Source organism: Cloeon dipterum, chromosome 1 (assembly GCF_949628265.1).
Source record: "Cloeon dipterum chromosome 1, ieCloDipt1.1, whole genome shotgun sequence".
In the NCBI taxonomy this organism is placed as follows: domain Eukaryota; kingdom Metazoa; phylum Arthropoda; class Insecta; order Ephemeroptera; family Baetidae; genus Cloeon; species Cloeon dipterum.
In genome coordinates this window covers 6,077,224-6,098,690 of record NC_088786.1, presented here as the reverse complement: position 1 = coordinate 6,098,690, position 21,467 = coordinate 6,077,224, and the positions used below count along the sequence as shown (strand labels likewise).

At 36.6% G+C, this 21,467-nt stretch overlaps 4 protein-coding genes across 6 annotated transcripts; 1 reads left to right on the top strand and 3 right to left on the bottom strand.

The window, feature by feature from the left end:
• The first annotated feature begins 563 nt into the window (after positions 1 to 563).
• On the top strand, positions 564 to 11,346 carry LOC135934783 (trypsin-1-like). The gene is made up of 6 exons (XM_065476765.1): positions 564 to 578; positions 935 to 1,182; positions 2,055 to 2,260; positions 2,571 to 2,779; positions 11,092 to 11,152; positions 11,205 to 11,346. Exons 1-6 carry the CDS (start codon positions 564 to 566, stop codon positions 11,324 to 11,326), a joined length of 861 nt encoding a protein of 286 aa, XP_065332837.1. The 3' UTR covers positions 11,327 to 11,346.
• Positions 3,299 to 6,535, bottom strand: LOC135948295 (uncharacterized). The gene is made up of 7 exons (XM_065497506.1): positions 6,365 to 6,535; positions 5,490 to 5,864; positions 4,957 to 5,160; positions 4,798 to 4,905; positions 4,682 to 4,736; positions 3,634 to 3,700; positions 3,299 to 3,575 (listed from the first exon to the last, which is right to left on the bottom strand). Exons 1-7 carry the CDS (start codon positions 6,496 to 6,498, stop codon positions 3,361 to 3,363), a joined length of 1,158 nt encoding a protein of 385 aa, XP_065353578.1. The 5' UTR covers positions 6,499 to 6,535; the 3' UTR covers positions 3,299 to 3,360.
• Positions 7,158 to 10,063, bottom strand: LOC135948299 (uncharacterized). Its single transcript, XM_065497509.1, has 7 exons — positions 9,856 to 10,063; positions 9,086 to 9,292; positions 8,745 to 8,858; positions 8,267 to 8,383; positions 7,922 to 8,035; positions 7,624 to 7,740; positions 7,158 to 7,385 (listed from the first exon to the last, which is right to left on the bottom strand). The coding sequence occupies exons 2-7, from the start codon at positions 9,280 to 9,282 to the stop codon at positions 7,184 to 7,186; spliced, it is 861 nt and encodes a 286-aa protein (XP_065353581.1). The 5' UTR covers positions 9,283 to 9,292; positions 9,856 to 10,063; the 3' UTR covers positions 7,158 to 7,183.
• Positions 11,339 to 19,813, bottom strand: LOC135948289 (uncharacterized). Of its 3 annotated transcripts, none has more exons than XM_065497497.1 (7): positions 19,722 to 19,813; positions 17,702 to 17,891; positions 16,361 to 16,529; positions 15,929 to 16,213; positions 15,109 to 15,547; positions 14,287 to 14,517; positions 11,339 to 12,951 (listed from the first exon to the last, which is right to left on the bottom strand). In XM_065497497.1, exons 1-7 carry the CDS (start codon positions 19,731 to 19,733, stop codon positions 12,493 to 12,495), a joined length of 1,785 nt encoding a protein of 594 aa, XP_065353569.1. In that variant the 5' UTR covers positions 19,734 to 19,813; the 3' UTR covers positions 11,339 to 12,492. The 3 variants fall into 3 exon arrangements, with proteins under 3 accessions (XP_065353569.1, XP_065353571.1, XP_065353572.1); XM_065497499.1 differs by having other exon boundaries at positions 15,115 to 15,547; XM_065497500.1 differs by lacking the exons at positions 17,702 to 17,891; positions 19,722 to 19,813 and adding an exon at positions 16,839 to 16,993.
• Positions 19,814 to 21,467: the final 1,654 nt, after the last annotated feature.

Below are 21,467 nucleotides of genomic sequence, written 5' to 3'. Positions count from 1 at the left end.
TGTAAAAAAATTCTTTAGTGTTCGCCCCACTCTTTCAAACTGATTCAAACAAAAAATGTAATCAAAAAGAAGCATATGTATAAAAAGAGAAAATAGGCGCGGAATGAGGTAATTATCCGTGTGTCACTTCTAAAAATCGGCGCCGAAATGATGGCGCGCGCCCTCATTGTGCGGGTGTCACGCAATCCCAGTCAATCCGTGAAAATCGCTTTTAGAGAGAAATTTCATTCAATATCGAGAGCCGAGAATGGAAATCCTACTCGTCGTGATTCTCCTCAGAGCAGCCAATGCTTTTGTAAGAATACTTATTTTCATTTAAAATACAAATATACAAATTTTGCATTGATAGATTCCGCAAGACGAAGTTGATATTTCTAACAATAAGAACCAAATCGAGTACTTCTTCGACTCAAATCCTGCACCTGCAGAAAAATCGTTTCCGAAGGCAAACCTATTTTTCCCGCCCTTCCTGCAAAATGGATTCAATGCTCCACCTCAAGGGCAGCAGCAGCCGCAGAATTTCCAGAATTTCCAGAACTTCTTCCCTCCAGCCATCTCTCAAAATGATCCTGATTGTGGTAAGTTTTCTTTTTGTTTATTAAATTTTGGCAAATTTTATAAAAATTAAAGAACGTAAAATTGATTTTTTTTTAATTTTTTTTTAACTGTTTTGGCAAACGCTTCCATTTAAATTTATTGTCTTAACTCATTGGATTCGTAAGGCCCTTCTGTCTTGGTAAAAAATAATTTATTTGGCTTTTATTGAATTCCCATGTGACCACTGAAGAATTTTAATTGAATTAAGTGGCAGAATATTTAGTGTTTAAAAATTAATTTATTCTCAACTCTTAAGGGGGATCTGCGAGTGTGCGATACATTTTAAAAGCGATGACGAATTTTAATTTCAAATAAAAACCATTTAATTTTATTATAGTATTTGATATGTATTTTAGTGTGTGGATTGGCGAGTGTGGCAACTGGTACGCAAAGGGTGCCTCGGCTGCAGGGCTTTTCGACCGGGTTGGACGACGGGCGAGTGGTGGGCGGCGTGGAGGCCGTGCCGCACTCGCTGCCCTGGATGGCGATTTTGGTTTCGCAGAAACGCAACTACGCACCCTTCTGCGGCGGCTCCATCATCTCCGACAAGTACATCCTCAGCGCGGCCCACTGCCACGACCAAAAGTAGGCCTCAAATTCGATTTCTTAATTGCACTCAAGAAATTTACCTTGATAATAAATTTAGTAAGCAGCATTTCCAGTAGAATTTTTATTAGAGATTTATTGATTTTAATGAAAGGCGCATTTCTTTATTTTTAAAACAAAATCATGCTCTTAAAACGAGTGAAATTTTGCTTTTTTGAATTTGATGTGCCCATGATATTGTTCCTGATGACTTGCAAAGGGTAAAAAACTAGCACTTGTCACATTTTGAAGTCTCAAATTGGCATGTTCCAACAACAAGCAAATCTTGCTAACAATAAGCATAACAATACAGAAGTCCGTTAAGTAGCCAAACATAAGAATGGAATAATTTCTAACGCTCTGAGAGGGCTACCCTGACGCCCTTATATGATCTGATGGTCTTGTCTCACCTAAGCAGGGAAACGAAGCCTGTTCCGCTGATCTAAATAAACACATCGTGCAGTTTTGATCTTTTTCGCTATTCACCTGAATTTAAAATCCCATTTTGCAGTCTTTGACCCTCTGTAACTCACAAAAATAGAACGAGATCTAGAAGATTTTTAGCCATGTTACACACACTTTTGGCGCAACATTACATTCCAAAATTTTTGGTTTAATTAAAAAGTTGTAAGCTGTCTAATTTGTCATCCTTTTTGGCATAACGTTCAACGTTCTAGCGTGATTAGAGCTCGAGTAATTCTCATTGTTTTGAACGATGAAAGATTTCTATCTGATAATTTTTTGGAAAAAATAGCTTTAGTTTAATTTAACAAACTTAGTTATACCATCATGAGAACATACCAACAATTAAATTGCAGACCATGTAGAATTTTTTCTTTTAATTTGGGCAAAATAATTTCAAACTGTTTCAGCATGACAGTTGAAGACTTGAAAGTAATCTTGGGCGAGCACGACCGTTGCCTGCAGGACAAAGTGACAGGCATCTTCTCCGTGGACAAAGTGCTGAAACACCCGTCGTTCCGCCACACCGACTTTTTCGCCGACATCATGCTGCTGCGGCTGAGCATGAGAATCTCGTTCAACCGCGTCATCCGACCCATTTGCCTTCCACCACCAGGTGAAAATTTATATTTCAAGCAGTTTTCCTAATTAAGATGCCGGATTTTTAACAAAAGTAATTTCAACCAAGCTGGTTCTAACTGGATTTTAGCCAAAATAAAATAATTTCAAGCATAAAAAACATTTCCACCTTGCATTTTACAATTTAAAAATATAGATAAAATCTTAACAGCGCTTCTGCAGTAAATACATAACCTAATAATAGCTATAAATTCCAATGAACTACTGATAAAAACAAAAATTGCCTGGTTTAAACCGGCTGTTCAAATTCAGAATATTGAATTAATTGAATTATTGAAATGAAAAAGGCTCATCTTACGAAAACAACTGGGCCGTGGTGTCCGGCTGGGGCACGCAAAACTCGAGCGGCCCGCTGCAGTGCTCACTGAAGCAGACGACGATTCCAATTCTGTCTCAGCAGGAGTGCGCACTCAAGTCCAAATACCCACCCAGCGCCATGCACGCCACACTCTTCTGCGCAGGGCTCTTGGTCCAGGGCGGCAGGGACTCATGCCAGGTTAGTCTCGTTTCAGGGGTTGCAGATGACGGAAATTTATTGCGTTTTTTACTGGAGGTCTCACAATCAGCCTCGAGAATTAAGGCGACGGCTGGCTTAACCAAATTTTTGACACGGTGTCTAGCTATTAACACTCGCGACAATATTTCAAACGTGAAGTTTGATAATGCTTAACGGCCCGAAGGTATGGAAGACATTTTTCCCTGCACTTAAAAATTTATGACCCTTTAGCATGGCTGGTGCAGCTTAGCCAGATTCACGATGGCTAGCGGCTGCACTTGTGACCAAAATGTGCTGGCTGGTGCGGCACCGCGCGGCTGGCTGAGACCTCTAGTTTTTACTATAATTACAAATTTTTGGATATAGGTTTTTTTACTTACAAAATTATGAAAATATTATAAGATCTATTTTTAAAACTAACGTTTGTGTTTTGAAATAACTAAAATCGTGAGTAGAAGTGTAACAGGTGAGAAAAGATTAATTATGGAAACAACAAAAATCAATTTGAAATTATATATATTGTAATGCAATTGCAATTGCTATAGTCATATTCTGGGTGGTAACTGGAATTGAAACAAATATCAGACACTTGATTTCTCCTCCGACGATCCACCTGAGTTGATAGTGAGGGACCTGACGCGCTCTCCAACGCCTTCCACAACCACGTAGACCAGTAGATAGCACGATTTGGCCGAATTACAAATCATTGAGGACATGTCGGTCAAAGTTACTTTCTCGTCATTAACCTCATACCAAGCTCCTTCACCCGCGTTGAAAACTCCAGCTTTGTAGTGACCTAAGAGGTTTAAAACAATTATTATTGATGGTGAATATGGGTCTGATATTAACCTTACCACTTTTCACTGAGGTCCCAATGTGGTTCACAATCCCCACCAGCTTGTACTTTTTTTTGAGGTGGCCCTGGAACAGCGATTGTTTTCATCATCTCATCCCTTTGAGAATATTATTTCGAAGAGGTTTTTTTAGTTATTTAAAGTAATGAAAAGCTGCCAGAACCATCAGAAATTTTCCATTAATTTGGTACAAATTGATTGGATTTGACGAGAGGAATCAATAAGTTTTTAAAATTCGAACCTCCCGACCATGAAATTTAGATACGAAAAATTTTGAAATTATCAATTTAGATCTCTTGAAAAGGCAAAAATTTTGCGGTTTTTCAAAATTTGACCATTTATCCAATTTTTTTTTGCCGAAAATTTTCTAAAACATTTTTCATCGTGAAACGGATTTTTTCTGGGTCTAGCCATCTCAGCTAAGGCATCAAAAAATAAAGAACACTTTGTGAGACTTTTTCAACTTTGATCAAGCCATTGATTTTACACAGCAGTTATAAAGTTAGCGTTTTTTCGACATCTCCCAACTTCCGGCGGCCATATCTCTGGTCCAGGGCATAAATTCAAACTGTTTTTATTAAAATTCGGCCACTCGATGGATCGACGATCACGACCCCTAATCGGACAGGTTTTTTATCGGAATTTTACTTGAGAGGACGACCTTTTCCAGGGTAACCCGACCTGAGATTCGCTCCCAGGCCGGTTTTTAATGATTTTACATGACTTTCGAGCACATTTGGCGATACTTGACAAAGATCTTTTACCCTTGCCTGTCACTGACCTGCTTAAGGCCGCGGGTTTTTCACGGTTTCGCCGGCGCCGTCACTTATGTTTAGTCTTTACGCAAGTTTCGTCGCCTCAACGGACAGTAGCCTGAAGGGCTGGCGCAAAGCGCCTGTCCGGAGGCCCAAAGCCACTTGTGGCTATCGCATAATTATGATATAAAATTTTTAAACATTAAGAGGGCTTTCAAAATTCCTCTCAAATTTAAAATGTGCTGATTTAATAAACGATCTTTAATAAAAAAAGAATTGAATTTCAGACATACCAAGCGGGTTGATTTCTCCCTGCTGTGTTTGTTCGATGTGAACTCCTTGATCTTCCTAATCAAGATATAAAAATATTAAACCGCTTAACACTGGCAACTAAGGATTTAAACAATACCCTTCGTCACAGCGAAACTCAGAGAGCACCAAATCAGACGAGGCCGTGATGTAGCGATCTATCTTCTTCTCTGCGGTGGTGTATCTTTTCAGGCAGACGATCAACACTCTACAGGAACATCTATTATTTATCTCTATAAATAATTTATATGGTAAATACTTAGGTAGCTGGGTGAAAATAGAGAAAACAGTGACGGACAAGCTGCAGCAACGGTTCTCAATTTTTGTCTTTAGGCTTTCGTCGATCAAGTCCTGCACTGTTATAGATTGATCATTCTCATCGTTCTGCGCTTCTGGGATATCCAGCATCAAAATCACCTGCTTCACTTTGCTGGCGATCGGTGTTACGTTTCTCTTGCACGCGCTGAAATTATAATTTCCTTTTTCATAATTGCGGGACTGCACAAAGGTTTCTGAAAAAAATATTTTCCCCAATTTGTATAGCAGTTATAAGCTTCCTTTAAAAATTCTAAGTTGGACTGGAAAAAACGTGAGGTATTAATCTAGGGTGAAAATGCTGATTTAATTTCACCATAATTTTTACGATCACAAAATGATTGGTGACGTGCAAGTAAAACACACGTTGCTTTGGCGCAACGCAAAATTATTTACCCCTCAGAAATTGATTTGAATGTAAAAAATTTGCTTTAGTGGGTCTTAATATTGCAGCTATTAAAAGAAGAAACATTTTACCCTTCGCAGAAAGAGGGTAGCATGAGGCAGGTTGAGTAGAACAGGTCCTCACTCAGGTTTTTGTCTCGGAATTTCTGCAGCTCATCATCTAGCAGTGTAATCAATCGAGTTATATACTCATGCGCGTCTTGCTGCACGTCATTATGCAGGTTGAATTGTGTCCGATTCATGGTCCACAAATACTCTGGTTTGACACGTTTCTCCTTAACAGGCTTGGCAGCCGGAATATTCTCAATGACTAATGCGATGTTGTACACCTCCTTGCTCTCCTCGCGGGTAATATTAGCCTCAATCAGGTAGCTGCGGAAAGGCTCAGCAGCCGCCAAAGCCTGCAGGGACGCGTTCATGTAACACATCAGCCCTGGGTTTTTCAGTCTGCAATTAACAATGCACAAAGTTAATGCTGCTGCATGGTAAAATAATCTTTGTTTGACAAAAAGTGAATATTGACGGTATATATAATTAATGTAATTAATATTCAATTTAAAAAATAAATATCAATAATGTCCTGATTTTTATTTATTGAGTTAAAATATTTTCTTTTAACATTTTAACCATCATTTAAACAGAAGGAAAATGCAATTAAAGCAGAAAATTCATTCATTCAAGGAATGATTTCTTAAAAAGAAAATACTTTTTATCTCTGTCCGAGGACTGGCAGCCAAGATATGTCAAGAAAAATCCCAACGAGGTCCTTTCCTCCTCCTCAAAGCTAATTATTTTATTGAAAATATTAAAAAGGAAAGCTTGATAATGAAATAGGGCTTCGGAATGAAGCAGAAACGAGTAGAGAGAATTAGCTTTGAGGATATGAATTGAATCTCAATACAAAAAAAATTAAAAAAGTAGAAGAATAAAAAATCATTTATTCTCACCCAAGGTGGTTTTGGCTGCTGCTTTGGCCAGCTAGTCGAGTCTGTTTAGACACAACTTGTGGGGTTTGAAAAGTTGTATCGTCGTTGACATTAGATTCAGTCAGGCTGGGAGTCTCAGTTTCCATGTCATCCATGCATCGCAGCTCAGCCAAGGGATCTCTATAGAAACTTGAGTGCAAAAATATATTTGTATTACAAATATTTACCAACTAGAAACAAAATTTACAGATCAGGAGGCTGCATTTCAAGGAGTACTAAAACTTATTTAAATTTAGACCACATGGAAAATTTACGCGACAGCCTTGACACAGTTTTTGATACAAAAAATTAAAAATAAAGTAGAGAAAAATAATTTACACACCCAAGGTGGTTTTGGCTGCTGCTTTGGCCAGCTAGTCGAGTCTGTTTAGACACAACTTGTGGGGTTTGAAAAGTTGTATCGTCGTTGACATTAGATTCTGTCAGGCTGGGAGTCTCAGTTTCCATGTCATCCATGCATCGCAGTAGCTCAGCCAAGGGATCTCTATAGAAACTTGAGTGCAAAAATATATTTGTATTACAAATATTGACCAACTAGAAAAAAAAATTTACAGATCAGGAGGCTGCATTTCAGGGCATACAAACTTATTTAAATTTAAATCACTCCTGAAAATTTACGCGATAGCCTTGACACCATTATTTCTTTAAAAAATTGGATGCAACAATTTAATTATTTTATTAAAAAGAATTGCTTGCTAATCAATTAGGGCTTTGGAATGAAGCAGAAACGAGTAGAGAGAATTAGCTTCAAGGATTTGTATACAATGTCAATACAAAATATTAAAAATAAAGTAGAGAAAAATAATTTACACACCCAAGGTCGTTTTGGCTGCTGCTTTGGTCAGCTAGAAGAGTCCGTTTAGCTGCAACTGGTTGGGTTTGAAAAGTTTGATCATCATTGACATTAGATTCAGTCAGGCTGGGAGTCTCAGTTTTTTCTTCCTCGCCATCATTGTATTGTAGAACCTCAGCCAAGGGCTCTCTAAAAACAGATCGAGTGCAAAAATATTTCGCATTAAAATAATTGACCAACTAGAAAAATAAATATTTCCAGATAAGAAAGCTGCATTTCAAGGCGTACAAACTTATTTGAATATATTATATCTCTTGAAAAATTTTTACGACAGCCTTGACACAATTCTCAAAAAATTTTGGATGCAATAAGTTATATTCATAAACGCTTTAAAAATAATGTACAAGAGAAATGAGAATGGCAATACCTCGCAGGTGACGCCTTTGTTGGGCTGGGCTGATCTTGACAGGGAGTATCTGTTTCAGTGATTTCAAACTCTTTGGTAATGTCGCACAACACCCCACCTCTTCCCTCCGATGAAGTCCTAAAACAGGAGTACGACTTATATATCATAGTTGTAAAAATTTCTAGCGAAAGCTTTTTTAAAGGAATCAAACAAATTTAGGGAGCTGGAAAATATTAAATGGAATTGAAAATTAAAATACAAGATTTTTTTATCTTTTTCCAGTAAATATCTGATTTATATTGCGTAAAATTGTATTTACCTAGCTGGTTTTTTGCCATTCCGCTTTCCATCTCCTGAGTCTCGCTGCGTCGAAACTGCAGCTGTTGAAGAACTTCCAACTCCTTGTTTTCTACGCACAGGTTGCGATTCCGCTCTGAGAATGATTGGATCATAAACAAAAAATGAAATAATTTAAATTCGAATTCGAGACCTCCTGCATTCTGTTTTCTGATCCAGTTTCTATACCCCCTGCCCCTTCCCCTCCACTAACCTCGCTAATGAATAAATTTAAGGTTTTCAATAACATAATACTTGAATTACGATCCGATTCTATTCCCATTACAAATTACAATGCAAAATTATTTACAAATGAGCATGGCAATACCTCGCAGGTGGCGCCTTTGTTGGGCTGGGCTGATCTTGACAGGGAATATCTGTATCAGCGATTTCAAACTCTTTGGTAATGTCGCACAACACCCCACCTCTTCCCTTTGATGAAGTCCTAAAACAGGAGTACGACTTAATATCATAATTGTAAATATATATATAAACAACGGCACCAAAATTCGACCAAATTTATGACACAACCAAAAGAAGTTCTTCAAAAATCCAAGAGAATTCGTTAAGCGAATCTCTGAGCATAAGTTGGAATGTGTAAAGCGCATTCTGGTGTATTTTGAATCTTTTAATCATTGAAGAATCTAGAAACAAAATTTCAAGCGAAAAGCTTTTTTAAAGGAGTCATTAGGGAGCTGGAAAATATAATATGGAATCGCAAATTACAATACAAGATTTTATTATCTCTATTTTCCAGGAAATATCTGATTTATAGGTCCTTTTAAATTGCGTAAAATTGTATTTACCTAGCTGATTTTTTGCCATTACGCTTTCCATCTCCTGATTCTCGCTGCGTCGAAACTGCAGCTGGCGAAGAACATACAACTCCTTGTTTTCTATGCACAGGTTGCGTTTCCGCTCTGAGAAGATTGGATCATGAACAAAAAATGAAATATTTTTAAGCAAATCAGGGCGATTGACCTGCAATATTTTTGTCATTCTCGCTTCGTGGAAATTACGTAAAATAATTAATCTCAACCTTGAAAATGAATAAATTTATTAGTTCTGTTGTGCCTTTTCATGCAGTGAATTTTCAAATAACGCGCAAATAAACCTGGGTCCAAAAAAATAGTCGACAAAATCTTACTCATCAGGACTGGCTCTTCTCTGACTTGCTTCTCTCCTCGAGGCTGGACTTTTCGGCAACTTGTCGTCTTTATCGAAAACAACGACCAAGTTGCGCTCATTTGGCCTCGTTGTTTCGCAAATTAGTCTGATGTCCGCAAAAATGTTTAAGTTGAAGCGCACTAAGTGCTGCGCAGGCTGCTCTACTTTTTTGCCCATGTCTTTGAAGCTTTAACAACAAAAAATAGAATAATTTAACTAGAGCAGAATGCTGAAAAGGTTGGAAATTTCCACAGAAAGCGAATTTTAAAAATTTTTAGCTGTCAAAGGAGCGAATGGAATGCGGAATATTTTCCAAGAGTTTACGGGCATGCAGGAATGTAATAAAATATTTATGGCGAGATTGATGTAAATATAGACTTGATTAATAAATTGATCGACCTACTATCACTGAATTTAATTGGTTTAATATGAAATTCGGTACAAATCGGTGTAGCTGCCGATTCAAAAGTTACGCGCGGCTGTTTTGACAACGAAGAAAATCTGATATTTCCAAGATAATGACTTCAGAAATTTCAAATCATTCTATAATAGACGAATCTCGTCATGTCATGCGAATGTCCTACTAGGATTAAATTATATATTAGTGATTTTAAGACATTACATGAAATCGAATTAAAAAAATGTATTACACACATATACATATAATGTGTATATGTGTATGTATCATTAAATAACTTAAATATATATTATCTAAATTATAACTTTGTAACGTAGATATATCATACGTACCAGTATTAGGTTGGTTGGATTGATGTTGAGGAACAACGAACATAATGGATGTAGCAATAATGGTAGCAATATGGCGATAAGAATTTTTTAAGTATTTATGTAAGCACGATCATGCTATTCCCCAAACCAAGACCACTCAGTCAAGTCCAGACAGACATCAGACGCAAACCGGAATCTATTTATTTGAAGTACATAATATATCTATAAACATTTTTGTGCGTGCGTGTGGGCTCTGCATTGACGTCATATCCAAACACACATCCCATGCAGGTCTGTGCAAGTCGCTGGAATTAATGAATAGCCGAAAAAGCGAAAACGATTCCTCTTGCGTTCTTGTGTGTTCCATTTTCGTTGTCGGAATTCGAGTTTCTGACCTCCTGCATTAATTGCATTCTGTTCGAGTTTCTGTGAAGACCATACACATAATAGAATAGAATATTTATTTTATTAAACGCCAACGGCGCACAACTATTTCCAGCATTTATATAAGACCATTACATAATATAATATGCATATTATACTAAGGAGAGTAAAGCCTTTACTCTCCTTATATTATACCCCCGCCTTCTGCCTTCCTCCACTATTATACCCTCGCTCAAGAATAAATTAAAGTGTTTTTCATATTCACTATCCGATTCTTTCCCTTTTCAATGAAAATTACGAAATTTATCTTAGCATTTAAACAAAATGGCGCCAATATTCAAAAGAATTTAAGAATCAACCTGAAGTTTTCTTTGAGCATTGTTGCCGTGTGTAAGCACATTCTGGATGTATTTGAATCTTTTAATTTACTGTGGAATCTAGGAACAATTCTTCTCAACAATGTGAAATAATGAATAAAATTAAATCAGGACTGTTTGAGAAACTTTTCTAAATTTCTAAAAATGAATCAATTGAATGATTCGCTTGATCTCGATTTTTTAAAATGGCAATCTACAATTAAAAATTTTCTTTCTAATTTTTTAGTCTGTTGAGAGACAAAACGCTTCCATTCCATACCGGCCATGTTTTGATTCTGAAGTTTCTCATAGAATTCTCTTCGATGAAATTGTGTGGATTGGTTAATTGTAAGACACAACAGCAGGGATGTAAGATGTACATACTGCATTATACAATATATTTTGAGCGTATATTATCCTTGAAAACTTAACCGTGTTGCCTTGAAAAATTCTTGGCCTATTGCCAACAATTCGTAATGCGGTTTGGCAAATACATATTAATTCAATTTACTTTCAGGGCGACAGCGGTGGGCCATTACAACTGGTGCATCCCAGATCTCGCAGATATACTCTCGTTGGTAAAGATTTGACAATATTATCTTTTTAACAGATAAACATTATATATTACAGGTATTGTGTCGAACGGTATCGGCTGTGGACTGCCGAATTATCCAGGGCTTTACACAGCCGTGTCCAAATTCATCGGCTGGATCGCGGCTTCGACGCAGGATTCAGCCTACTGCTACAGATAAAAACACCAAGGATACTTGGAAAGAAATCGAAATTTATTTTATTATGATCATGCTGTAATTAACTACAAGAGCCACTTAATAAACAAAATAAGCTGTTACATTTTAATCGCATTACAAAAGTTGATAGCCTCAAGAGATTATCATCTCTGTTTTGGGGGTAAATATTTATACACAATATGATATGACAGCATTTACTTTCATACAATTATTATTTGGGAAGCAGTCAATAAGACTTGAAAATTGTGTGATCTCAGTAGTTATTGGAAGAATCTTGTTCATTTTGCTCGGTTATGATTTTTTTATTTAACATTAGCATTCGACAATTCGTATAAAAGGCACTTTCTTGAGTCTGTTTTAAGATCAATAATATTCTGCCAATGTGTTCAACCTGGTTTTCCGACGATATATACTAATATCAAATGATCTAATTGTTGACGGTCATTTTAAATGCAAATATCCATTTTTGACTGATTTAATTTGTTGAGTGTGTACAGGAAATAATTTTGAGAGGCCTGTTAGGTCTTAAAAATCAGCTAATTCACTTGTCATTCAGTGTAAATTTGGGCAAAGCAGGAAAATTATTTTAAAGTCGCTTACATGCGGGGTTATCAATTTTCAGGCACAGATACTACAGATTGAAAGTGCATTAAAGGTTAGATAATAATTTATTTAATGCGCAGAAAACCAGAACCAGTTCAGCCGTTTAAAGAAACTTCGACTTTTTGTTGATTTAATTGTAGGGGGATTGACTGAACCGATTTTGGTTTTCAGCACGTCAAAATAAATATTTTAAATTAAATCTGATATCGTAGCACTTGAAAATTCAAAATTAACGGTGGCGCTGTCGGTTTTTAAGTGGACAAGCTGATTATATTTTTTTGCCATTCAGAAATGCTTGAATGCTCAATGGGAGGAAATATTAATTTAATATTAAGATTTTAGTCATTAATGATATAAAAGAGTATCAATTATTACAAATTTTAACTCCCAAGATCAGTACCAGTTTATTGACATATCTAATAAACTTCAGTATTAAAATATTTAATTTCTCTTCAAAATTTTCCTGGAAACACTCAATATTAGTTTTTGGGACAGCAGATTTAAATTCTAATTTTATCCCTCGCCTTCGTTGCAATTATTTTATCTAGGTAATTAATTTTGTTAAATCATCGAGGGCCGTCGCAGGTGCCGCAGTCCATGATGCGGCACGGCACGATGCGTTTGGTGATTTGGCCCTCCTTCTTGTTCACCATGGTGGGCACCTTCTGCAGCACCTCCATGCCGTTAATCACCTTGCCAAAGACCAGGGTGCGCGCGTAGTTCTTGAAAATCTTTTGCTTCATCCAAATCATAAACTGCGAGCCAACGACCGCCTCGCCTTTGGCCGTGGTGCCATGGCCGCGCATCCGCAGCATGCCAACGCCGTCGTGCAGCGGCGATGCATCTCCGTTGAACACCTTGCGGTCGTAAATTGATATCTTGTCGCCGTCGCGCAAATTGCCGCCCACCACATGGTCGTTGTCCGGCACCTGCCACAGGTCCGTGAACTTGTAAGTAATACCGTGGACGCCTGTGCACAGCTCAATAAAATTGCGAGCCATTATCGGTGCTTTGCTGAAATACACCTGCAGACAAAGGCAAAAAATCATTAAGAAAAACTATTTTTAGACAGGATTTTAAGATCAGTGAATGCAGAAAATTTTGTCGCAGCAGAGTTTCGAAAAAAAAACTTTTTAACTTCATTCCTGACCTACCTGGGATTTAATAAGGTTTTCCAGAATAGCTAAATCACTGCATTATTTATAAAAAAAACTCACTCTTCATACCCCTGGGGTTGCCAATTTTGCAATGCGTAAAATGTAGTATTGGTTTTTTAGCGAAAAAAAAAGGAAAAATGCAAATTTTGGGACACTATTATTTAAAAGATTTGTTTATTTGCTATATCACAAGTTTCCAGTTTAAAAATAATTAATGAAGTATAAAATATATAGTTAAATTTTTGAAATATTTTGGTTTCTTTGCTAGTCTTTAACCCCAGGTTAGAACCATCAGAATTGCAAAAAAAAAAAACGTTAGAATCCACTACCCCCTGTCCCGTTTCAACCTCATAGCTACCGATTAATTTTTTTAGCAAGCTTCTTCTGGGCTTAAAAAATATTTGGAGAGTATCTAAAACTCCCATTCCTCTTTTCAAAATTCAAGTATGTATTATATTTCCTAATTAAATTCAAAATCAAACAGAATTCCAGAGTTATTTAATGTTTTAATTTTACTAGGGGAGAGGGGGGTGAAGTATAGCAATTTAGAGTGGAGGGTCAGCAACCCTAAACCCTTCCCCTTCATCTGGTCAGAGGTCAAGATGAGTCCAACTATGGGAAGTTCTTGCAATTCTGATAATTGGAACCTGAGATTTGGAGTTGAAAAAATAACGAAATTTAAAAATGGACTTGTTCCAGTTATGAAGTGGACTATCACTTCAAAACTGTGAGGACAAATTAGGAACCCTGGATTTTGAACCAGTTAAGTGCTCAATTGGATCATTTTAATTTATATAAGTATCCATAACTATGCATATTACTGAAATTCCTGCTAGTCAATTATCATAAAAAATTGAAGGGATTTAATATTTAAAAGTTTCAAATAACACAAATAATATATCAAGTAAAAAATTCAAAACGAAAAAAATAATTTAAAAGCAGCAATAAGAGCTTTGACTAATTTATCAACCAACAGTTGTGAAATTGTGCAGCAAATTTTATAAATATGACGTTGATAAGTACAACTCTAAATAAGTCTAACTGTAAAAAAATGTTATTTGCAACTAACTTGTTGATATGAATGAAGAAAATTTAAAATCCCTTACTTCAAAGATTGCGAATGCAGTCCAAATTATGATTTCATCCAGATTACTAAGGTAAAATAAAACAAACATGTTACTACTAGGATTTGATTTGACTTACCTCCATGATAACCCTTCCGATATCCTCATTATTGTGCGATAGATCAAAAAAACAGAAGACAGTTGCTGCATACTTTGTCTTGGCCAGAGGCTTGGGAATAGAGGCAACTGCTTTCGGTGGCGGCTGGGCTGGAGCCGCAGCTGCTGTTGTTGCCACTATCTGAGCTATCGTTGCTTTAGGTTTGCTGTCCACTACTTGAAGTTGGTAACCATTCTCGTTGTTGTTACGTTCCTGGAAGAAAATTCAGATAAATCAAAAAATTTATAATAATATAAATTCACTGTTTAAAAGCCAAACCAGCAAATATGAAGTTCTTGAGTCTGATTGAAAACATTTTTTTAAATCTTTTACTCGGAAATAATATTCTTCAACTGCTCATCCCATTTTACAGTTAAGAACCAAAAAAATTTAGCTGATATTAAATTCCATAACTTAATTGATAAAGCTGTCTAAAATTCTTAGACCAAATCAGAGTTCCAAAACGAGTTTAAAATGCAGTGAGTTTGTTTAAATTTTTAACAGTTTCTTGCAGGCAATGTTTGCATCTTAGATACCAATCATTTTCTAATACTAGCTAACGACTTTGGTTTGAAAAATTGTCAAATATTAGGAAAAAATGAGGCAGAAAACAACAATTTTAATGGAATTATCTGCACAGTGGAGGAAATTACCACAAATTTTAGATTTGCGCGGGGGAAAAAGTCATAAAATTCTTTTCTTGCGCAAGATATTGGTAAAAATTATAGGTTTGAAAACCCAAGTGGTAACCTAATGCAACCCTGGACCTAAATGATAAGTTTTCATATAAGATAGGAATCTTACTCTTACTACAGGAGCTGCACTATGATGATTAACCGCTATATCTTTAACAGTGTTGGATCCAAAAGCATTAACATCGCCGAGCATGCTGTCCATTCTCTTGGTCTGCAGTCGGTTTTCCACATATTTATAAATTGAGTACATCATGCAAAGGCACTCGGGGCTGGCGTTCTGCTCGTGCAGGTCCAAATTGATGTCAAAATTGCCCAGTGGGAATGCTGTACTCATTTCCTTCAGCTTAATTTGCGCCGTGCAGTTAGTGAATACAGTCCACTGCGCTTTCGCGTCTTCGAAAATACGAGACTTGTACTCCAGGGTCTCGCCGTGCTCTTGCAAGCGGTTTATCTTGTCCTGCAGCAAGGCTGGGTTGCCCGCACGCGCCTCCTCGATGCCCCATTTGTCCTTTTGTCCAATTGTCATTTCCAGATGTGCTTTTGATTCGCTGTTGAGATCATTTCAGACTTAATTTATGGAATATTAAAATTTTTGAATAAGTAGGAAAATTTAATTATTGTCATTTTTGTATCTATTTCTAGGGTTTGAAACAACCCAAAGCGTTCTTCACTTTTACTGGAGGGATATATCTTCGGTTTCAGCATTTTTAACTTGATCTTGTAGTAACGCTAAATAAGCGGGAACCGCTACAATCTCAAAATTTAGATCAGGGTAAAATGGTCTAAAAATTGAGTTATATTTTAATAAATTGACGTCGTGCATTTTCTTTCACCTGTTAAGAGAAAAAACGTTTTTAATTTATTGTATCCTTTCTATTAGACCAAACACTAGCTATTTAAAAACCATATGATTTAAAATTTCTACCCACCTAATAGACTTTAATTGGTCTTTGTACTCCTTCTGCATTTGAGTTAGGTTAATTTTTAGCGCCTCCCAAGCATCCTCCATGGCCACGGTGAGCATGTGTAGCTGGTCCGAGACGTGCATTGCCTTAGAGGCGCGGCCGCACACCAAGCGCTGAATCTTGGTCAGCTCTTCCTCCATCTCCCTCACCCTGACCTCATACTGGCACAGGTCATGCGACTCGATGCAATTTGTGTGTGCAGGTTTGTTGCACGACCGACAGAACCACATGGGCCTTTTCATGTTTGGCCTGCAAGGTGAAAATAGTTTTAAAATCAGAGTCTAAGACATTCTTCTAAAATAACAAAAAGGAATAAATAAGTATAAATAACGATGAAATATTTTGATTTGTTTTAAACGGAGTAAGATTTAAAAAAAATAAATTAGTGAAGCAAACCTTTGAACGATCATATTATTAGAAGAGGAACCATTGGAGAGACGAGTTACGTTGAAGTCGCTCATGTCTATAAAAGAATCTAGGTCTTTGTCGCTGGCTAAAATCTCTTCCTTTGGTACATCCTTTAATCTCGGAAGAATGAAGCCGTTGTCCCTTAGTGAAACAACGCCTGCAAAACAAGACAATTTCTCAATCCTAACTAAAATATTACTAATGGAACTCCACAGGTGAAAGTACCACGCGATGACCCAAAAATTTCCGTCAAGCAGCGCAATCGCAACCTTTGAACGGCGCAATTAGCAATTCTAAAAGGCCGCAGTTATATTTGAATCTGTGCGCTGCTCGAATTATCAAACAATCTAGAAGAAACGATTGAAAACACGCTTCCAGGCCAAGCTGAGATAACGATTGATTTTATTTTTATTTTCTAATCCCTTGAATCAGGCCCGTTTTATTGGAATTTTAATTATTTTAGTACCTCTGTTTATGAATTAAGTGCGGTGGGAAGAGGAAAATCACAGTTTGTTGACGGTGTCGGTCACACGTAATCAAAAAATAATGCGAATTTCCTGGGATATCGCAAACCACTAGCTAACCAGCTGCATTTTCCTCCCCTCCATAGCTCTCCCACTGTTTACATTGACTCGCGGCACCACTCCTCAGTGATACCAACTTGTAGCGTCCCTATTTTAAAAAGTTACTCTGTATGGCACATGCTACAGGCCAGCTTGGAAACAAGAGTTGATTTTAATTCCATCATTAAGGGACACTGCTTTGGATTTAGATGGATCATCAGTCCCGTTAAGAGATTTATCTAACCAGGGAAAATTTGTGATACAAGTTCTATTGTTGAATTAAATTTTTTAATTACAATAACAAAAGTTTAAACGTGTTCACATGTAAAGTAACAAAAATCAAGAGTTTAAAATCATTGAAATAAATAAACTTTCGCTCGTAATTTTAAATATAATCAAATTACTTAAATATGAAAAATTTAAAATAATGGTATTCAGTAAATGATATATAATAATAGAAAAATTAAAACTTGAGTTATTCTCATTTTTATGAACGACTAAATTACCCGTTTCTCCAGATTTCAGCCCTATTTTCCGTTTCCAGATAAATGGCATAAAATTTATCCAGCAAATTTGCGGTTATTTCGACAGGATTGCACTGAAACTAAAATTTAAAACCAGATATTTTGTGGCATCACCAAGGCATGTTCCTAAAAAGGCCGTTTTTTCAATCATTCCCTAGATAATTGCTAAACCAATACACCAAAGGAATTCTCTGGGCTGGCAGAGCATTTTTTGTTTTTATAATTTAAAATAATATCTGTACCTGTAGGCCCGACGTTCGTTATGTACTGACAAGATGGACAAACGATTTCTCTGGAGGTCTGCAGGCCTTGAAGACATTTGAGGCAGAAACTGTGGTTACAGGTTAACAGTTTTGCTCGACGCTTATAGAGGTTGTAGTGCAGGTGACAAAAATCACACTTGAAAACTTCAGCGTCAACCAAAGCTTGCTCCTGAAAATTTTAAATTTTAGTTTTTATTTATAAATTGGTAGAAAACTCCAAAATATAAGCAGGATATGTTTCTATCATTGGGGGCAGGATTCACTTGACGCGCAGATATGGTGTCTGCATGCAGGGTTCCGAAAAACCCGGGTTTTTTACATTTTGCCCGACCCACCTGGGTTTTATTGGGGGGTAATATGGGTTTTTTTGGGGTTTTTTGGGTTTTTCTGGGTTTTTTAAAATATGCTATTCACTGCTTTTTTTCAAGAGACGAAGAAATTTAATCCTCATGGCCCGGGACTCGCCAATTTTCCAATGTGCAAAAATGCAGCACTACCTTTTCAGCGTTAAAAAAACAGCCAAAAAACAATTTTTTTTTATTTTCCAGCATTTTTTTATTTTTGATACTAAAAATATTGGAGCCTTGGGTAAAATAGTGGGTTTTATTGGGTTTTTTAGCCTGGTTAAACCCAATAAAACCCGGGTGGGTTTTATCCGGGTGGGGAAAATTCGGAACCCTGTCTGCATGGTTTAGTACAGCGGGAAAGTTGTGCTTCTGGACAATTTTTCATGAAAATACCTTCAGCATATCGAATATTTTAATATTTTTGTTGATATTTCTTTAGTACCAGCTGATTACCCTGGTAATTGACAAATCAATCATTAAATGGCAAATCAGGCTAGCAAAGATGTAAAAAAATTATGCGGGAATAAAATTATTAAGTCTGCACGCCTCTTTATAACGCTTTTGATTGGTCTCCTTCACTTAGACGCCATATTGACTTCTGACTGTTAACCCGCCCCCTGGTGATACCTATATCCGGGCAAACCTTTCCCTACTGCATGAATGGGATAATATGATTTTTCAACAGAAACCTTTTTCGCCCACTTCGTTTACCCTGCCTTGCCTGATCAAATGAGATGCTTTGGCGAAAATATGATTGAAATGCAGCTAGAAGAAGTAGTGTTAAGTAATCAAATACAAGCATGGTAAAAATGCCGAGGGAATTTTAGATATTGGAAGGGAAATTTCCTTTTATACCTGACCAGAGAAGAGGCGTAAAGATATAAAACTTTTACCTTCAGTCACTACTTTAAGCACTGAACAAAATTCAAATACTGGAATTCGATAGAAACCAACAAATCCCACCGAACAACTCTCGAAAGAACCGCTTCGCCGCGCGAGAACTGGGCGAAGACGCCTTAAATTTGTTGAGCTGTTCAAGCACCAGCGGTCCACAGGGGATCTTCTTAAGTGGCCAATACAAAAGAATCAGAAGAGGGTCAGTAAAAATGCTGGCGGGGGTAAAATATAATAGGTCGACGAGTTCAAAGAAGCGAAAAATGATGGTGGCAACACAATAAATTTTTCATTGTTGTGTATGACAGGATTGAGGAAAACACTACTTGGGGAACTGCTTCAGCATTTTCATTTCCTGTGCCTCTTAAACAATTACAGGGCATGGGCACCCCCTGAACTAGTTAACTTCATTTTTTTCAGGGATTTTCTCTCAATACAAATAAAAACTTAGAAGATATTAAAAAATAAACATTTGTCATGAAAGGAGAATTCTTTGCGATCAAAAAAGTTATAAATGAAGGTGAACCAAAACACTGTGATTTTTGTAATAATTGCTATTACTACTATACATAATCATGTATTTTACATCTCAACAGGTAATAATCTAAATTCCTTCATGGATAAAATTGGAAGCTTTACATACATATTAGGCCGACTAGGCTGAATGATAAAATTAGTTTAAAATGTTTAAAGGATGACTGAAACGTAGATACTGTCTAACAAATTGAAATTCATAATCGATGTGAATAAATACATACCTCCATTTTCATTAATTAATTCCGATCGCTGATCCAACACTATTTTATCTTTCCCAGTCTAAGCAGGGATAAATAATCGCGTTCGATCCTCACTAGAAACAAGGAAAAAATGAACTGCTGTTAAGTTAATTAAAGTTAAACCCTTTTAAAAACAAATCGGAATTGATTTACTAGTGAAAAATCATGCAAAAAAGCGTCGTTCTAATGAAGATGACACAACAATGAAGACAAACAAAGCCCATTTTTTGTGCTCATTTTCTCGACTTTTCAACAAAACAAGAGGCGATAGGTACATAATCGATGAAGTAACGGAAATACATACGTATGTAATATACAACAATAATGTTAAATAAATCTTATATGTATGAATAGATACACATGCATAAAAATATGGAAGAGGAAAAGTTCTAGAGGTCATGCATGTCCAATTGTTGTAATTTTGTAGGCGTTTGGATAGGAAATGCATATATACCAAGAATTTCAATGTGGCGGAGGCACGGCTAGACCCGAAACCCGAAATATGATAATATATATCCCATGCATGCAGGTTTCCGTGATTTTAGCATGATACGTAATACGTAATATGTATCTAATTGAAAAATTACTGACTTAATCACGGCAACATTTGAGATAAAGCAATTATGTACGTGAACAATCATTTCTATACATACATACATACATACCGACCTGCAAAGAGAAAAACCCTCGGCAGCTTTGTATGGGGCACTGTGCACCTGCCAACGTTCTGGATATCAATAAAAGATGAAGAATTCCTTAACAGCCAGTAGCCGGTATCTAGACGGTTGACTGTTCAGCTATTCCACACGTGTTCGTGCGTGCAATGCACTTGTCTTGTAGATTGCTTTGCAGGCGCGAACGCGAGGGTCGCGAGGGAAATAAGTCTAAAGTCTAAATAGTAAAAGAAGCAGCGCCCAAAGGGGAGGAACTAGAAAAATTCAAAGTAAAGTACATATTTAAAGCAACCAATCCAGACACAGCTAACCACAAGGAAGGAAAATCTGAAGGAGGAGGTGTGAAACTGCACAAAATAATCCTAATAATAATAAAGCGTAAGCGCAACAAAAATTGCATACAATTATGAAAATTGATGACCCGGAAATTGTATGGATGTATCACTTTTGGCCCGCTTGCATGAGTTTTTGAATTTTGCCTGATTGTGAGTTATTATGCATAATTATTCAAATTGGCGGAGAATCAGTGAAGCGCCGAAATTATTAGTATTCAAAGTAGACGCCAGTAGATGGCGTCATCATTAATTTCAGACTTTCGTGCAATACGATTTAAAATCAATCATTAACTGCATATAGCGTTGGATTTTAACTAATTTTCACGTGCTGAAAACCAAATTTGGTTCAGCCATGCAATCATGGAAGCAACAGTTTTCAAGATATAAATCGTTCTGTTTCGTAATCCCATAATTGAGCGATTTTTAAATTTTTTAATCATAAGAGAATCTCATTAATGCAATTTTTAATTGAATGTCAGTACTTAGTTTCATTTTGTTGCTTGAAATAAATGTGATTTAGTTTAATGCTTCGTCATTTGAGAAGGTACTGTAAAGTACCTGTATATATGTGTGGATAACATTTAAAATCAGATTGTCAGACAAATTAATTAAGAACATGACTGTCATGCACACGCAAGCAAAGCAGCACGATGTGACGACGCTTTAATCGCTTTATCACTTGTATGTTATATATTTTTAACATACATATTATTTTATTT